At 35.6% G+C, this 3,753-nt stretch overlaps 1 protein-coding gene across 1 annotated transcript; it reads right to left on the bottom strand.

The window, feature by feature from the left end:
• Positions 1–769: 769 nt before the first annotated feature.
• apoc2 (apolipoprotein C-II) lies at positions 770–1,879 on the bottom strand. Its single transcript, XM_041793715.1, has 4 exons — positions 1,782–1,879; positions 1,447–1,509; positions 1,203–1,362; positions 770–1,111 (listed from the first exon to the last, which is right to left on the bottom strand). The coding sequence occupies exons 2-4, from the start codon at positions 1,493–1,495 to the stop codon at positions 1,021–1,023; spliced, it is 300 nt and encodes a 99-aa protein (XP_041649649.1). The 5' UTR covers positions 1,496–1,509; positions 1,782–1,879; the 3' UTR covers positions 770–1,020.
• Positions 1,880–3,753: the final 1,874 nt, after the last annotated feature.

Genomic DNA, 3,753 nt, shown 5'->3' with positions numbered 1-3,753 from the left:
TGCACTTAAGTGATCCCCTTTCCACTCACTGTGAGACTACTAGCACCAACTGGCTGTTGAATAAGGTCAGTCACTTTAAAGGGGTGAATATTTATGCAACCACTTTACCTACACAATTACACATTTTTTATGTTTGATTGACATTACTTTGTAGAGATCTGGGTTTGTTTGTTTTGTAATTCATACATATAGATATGAAGTTACACCATAGAAAGAGATTTTTTTTTTAATCAGTGGACATTTTAGTGTGAAAATTCAATGTATTGTACCTTTTAGGTCAATTTTCCTACAGCAGCAGCTGAAGTAGTGTTTTTGGACTTCTGTACACATTACTGTGTATTTGTAATATGCAACACTTTTTAAAAAAAATCAGTTTGATTTTACTTTACAGCCAGTTCATCTCTTGCTCGTGCTGGTTTTAGCGTTGAAAGGAAACAAGACAACGGTTTCTGCATTAATTAAGAATACATTTTTACCATTAAAATTTGCAAGGAATCAGCAAAATGAACCTTATGGTCTTGGGTTGTGTATTATTCTTTGCTGACATTTTACATCTTGTGTCTATTCATATATTATTGATTACAAAAAATATATTGGTTCTCCTGCTGGCTCAGCTGATAAATTCTGCTGCCTCACATTAATAAGTGATCTGTTTCATCAGAGACATAACAAGAATGAGAGGGTTTCCACAAAAAGACAAGCAAAATAACCAAAATGTTTTAGATCAAACATTAAAGTTAATTCTCTTCAACACATGACAGACATCAGGTTTTTAACATATAAATATTTATTTCCAGATATGACACAAATATTCAAATTTTTCAGGTGTCTGATGATTTGAAAGGAAACAAAACCATCAGTTTTGAGACTCAAAGAGCAGCAGCTGTTTGGAGATTTAGATCCACGTGAGCCAAGGCACGGCCGAAATATTGAAAGGAAATTTCAACATCATTGGATGAAGCTTGATAGTCCCTTTTCTGTCAGAAAAAGGAGCTGAGGTCCTTGAAAATAAGTTCATGTTTACTGCTGGGGCCAAAAGGTGTGGTATATCTGGTCACTGGCAACGCCAGAGTAGGTAGACAAAACTTCGACGGTGTCAGTGTAGGCGTTTCTGTTGGGGAAAAACAGAAATAAAATAACAATAAATAAAAATCTCATTTTCTTTACAGTGCAGCAGTGTATCTTGTAATAAATATTCATACCTCATTTTCTCCTCCAACTTTAGGCCCCTGATGCTGTCCAGGTATCCGCTGACACTGCCTACGGCACTGTCATAGTAATAGCTGACTGTGTTTGTAAGCTTGGTGAACGTTCCTGGCTCCTCCTCCTCAGCTTGCCTTGGCACACGGAAGCTCTCAGCACCTTATCAAAACAGGTCAGAGTGGTTAGCTTTTTTATCTGCTTTAGTATTTTTTCTCATTCTATATTGTCAATCAGAGCACTTACTGAGAGCAAGAAGAGCAACCAACACAGTGATGACCAGCAGCTTATTCATGGTGTCACTCGAATCTGCATAGACAGAAAAAATACCTTTTATATCCACTAGAGGGAGACATTTTCAAACATTTATCCACTCTTTTTTTGCATTACCCACCTTAAGTGGGATTTTTCCCTACTATTTAAAAAAAAAGAGTTTTTCCAAGTCAAAATCCTACTAAATACACAACCTAAAATTACTGATTTAGGTTGGATTTTATCACATTAAACCAAACAATTCTGCATTTCATAGGATATCACTCCCTAAAAAAATTCAGTATTTAGAATAAAGTTTAGTTACTCACAGTATGTCTCTCTGCGTAAGAAGAAACCCTGGTAAAAGTGTCTTCTGACCAGACTTATATATATAGGGGAGTAGATGTGTTGACTTGTCACCCTCAGAGCCAAAGTGCACTTTGCAGGAGATAAACCAGCACTGTTGGACTGGTTGCTGTCTGTGGGAGTTTGTGTGTATCCATTAGTTCTTGGTGAAACAGACACCATGGCAATCAATGTTAGCACAAATGAGCATGTAAAGCACTAAAGAGGGCTTTAAGTGTCATTAGAAGCCATAAAGGAATGATGCCTGATTTAATTTCATTAACACAGAGCTGAAGTGTAAACTGAATGATTGGTTTTATCAGAACCAGTCATTCTTCACTGATTAGGTTAGTAGTTCATTAATGCAGCTCGCTCATAAACCTTCATGAGGACACACTTGCTACTTGCATAACTGCGGTGATGCATTCATGTCACACTGCAGCAGTCCTAAGTCCTTTTAGCACAGTCAGAAGTCTGACCACATCACCAGGTCAGTTCAGGTTATGAAATATTACCAAGAGAAAAATAACATTCACTGTAGCTCTGTTTAAGGAAGTCTATTTTTTTTTTCTGTTTTCTGTTTTGTTTTGCTTTTCCTTCTCTTGTCATCCCTGAAAAAGTCATATTTTCTCAAACATAAAACTTTAACAAAAAAGATGCATGGGTATTAAAAATGTCCCTTGTGCTCTTCAAGGGTGAAGTTTCAACAGAGTCCCGCACCAGGCTGACCGGCGACCCGTCGAAATGTTCAGCAATGGGCATGGTTATGCAATTTAACAGGAACCAGTAAAGATAAACGAAATGTGGGCGGGTAGCAGTGTTGTTGCCACTAAATAATACAGAACCACACAGAAGCTGCTCCAAACAAATACTTTCAAATACTGGACAATATATCAAGTATGATATGTTGCATTTTTTTGCCTCATGAAATGTATGAATGGAGATATCGAAACCCTCATGTATAAATGACATGGAAATTTTAAAAAGCTTGTGCAATTCTCTCTTTGGGTTTCCTTCTCCCCTAGTCTCCTCATCTTGGCCCTGGTAATTTTTTCATAACCTTGGCATTTAATTTATTTTTTTACAGGGAAAAAAAACATATATTTACTACCTGCCAATCATTTATTCTGTAAAAATGCAGATCATGTAATTTGATTCTCTTTGTTATCGTGTGCTTATAATATTGTACTGCAGGACAGTTAAAAATGGAAAAAAAAAACATTTTTGTATACAGTAGATTTTTCTGCATTTAGTTTGATTTTGTCTCACTTTTACCTTTTAATGTTGAATTTGCATTGAATGGGAATCCATCACAGTATTAGAATGCAGTTCTCCTACAGATTCAGATGTTTTCATTGCAAAAATATTCATTTTTTCTTGTTGTATGTAATTTTACCTGATTGCGTTTACGTTTAATGTATTATCTAAATTTCTAACTTTTGAAATGACAAGTTTATCATATTTTAATATGTATCGCTTTTAAATTCATGTCATGATTTTATGTGTTTTTTGAGGTGCTATATCTAATACAGTGAGTTGCAGTTAAAAAAAAACAACCGATTCTTCATAAAGTCGAGGTTATGCTGAAAAAAATAATACCTAACATGAGAATGGTAAAAATTTTCTGAGAGGTTTATATCGTCAAAATATGGATAAAATGGGGGAAAAAAAACTGACTTCTAAGGGTTAAAATGCAAATTTAGACAGCCAGTGCTGATGTTTTTTCATCATTTGTTTTTGTGGTGTAAGACTCCTACAATACCAACATTTGCTTTCGTGTTCGACCATGAAAACAGACCAGAGTTTCTCTGAAAAGGTGACTTCTCTTTTCCAGTGAACAGTCTATTTGATTCAGCAGTTACGTTCCAGATGGCATGACAACAGATAAACATTGGCTACTGGTATGTGTTCAGGTCATTATTTGCAGATGTTTCTCAACAACACTGATATCAGCTG

The sequence above is a fragment of the Cheilinus undulatus genome, linkage group 8 (assembly GCF_018320785.1).
Source record: "Cheilinus undulatus linkage group 8, ASM1832078v1, whole genome shotgun sequence".
Lineage (NCBI taxonomy): Eukaryota > Metazoa > Chordata > Actinopteri > Labriformes > Labridae > Cheilinus > Cheilinus undulatus.
The sequence above is the reverse complement of the archived record's forward strand: the minus strand, read 5'-3'. Positions and strand labels throughout refer to the sequence as shown.

Excerpts from the sequence above, each read along its gene's own strand:
- apoc2 (XM_041793715.1), bottom strand. The coding sequence starts at position 1,495 with ATGAATAAGCTGCTGGTCATCACTGTGTTGGTTGCTCTTCTTGCTCTC. Across the intron at positions 1,363-1,446 it reads GGTTGCTCTTCTTGCTCTCA|GTGCTGAGAGCTTCCGTGTG; the intron begins GTAAGTGCTCTG and ends TGTTTTGATAAG. Across the intron at positions 1,112-1,202 it reads AAGTTGGAGGAGAAAATGAG|AAACGCCTACACTGACACCG; the intron begins GTATGAATATTT and ends TTTCCCCAACAG.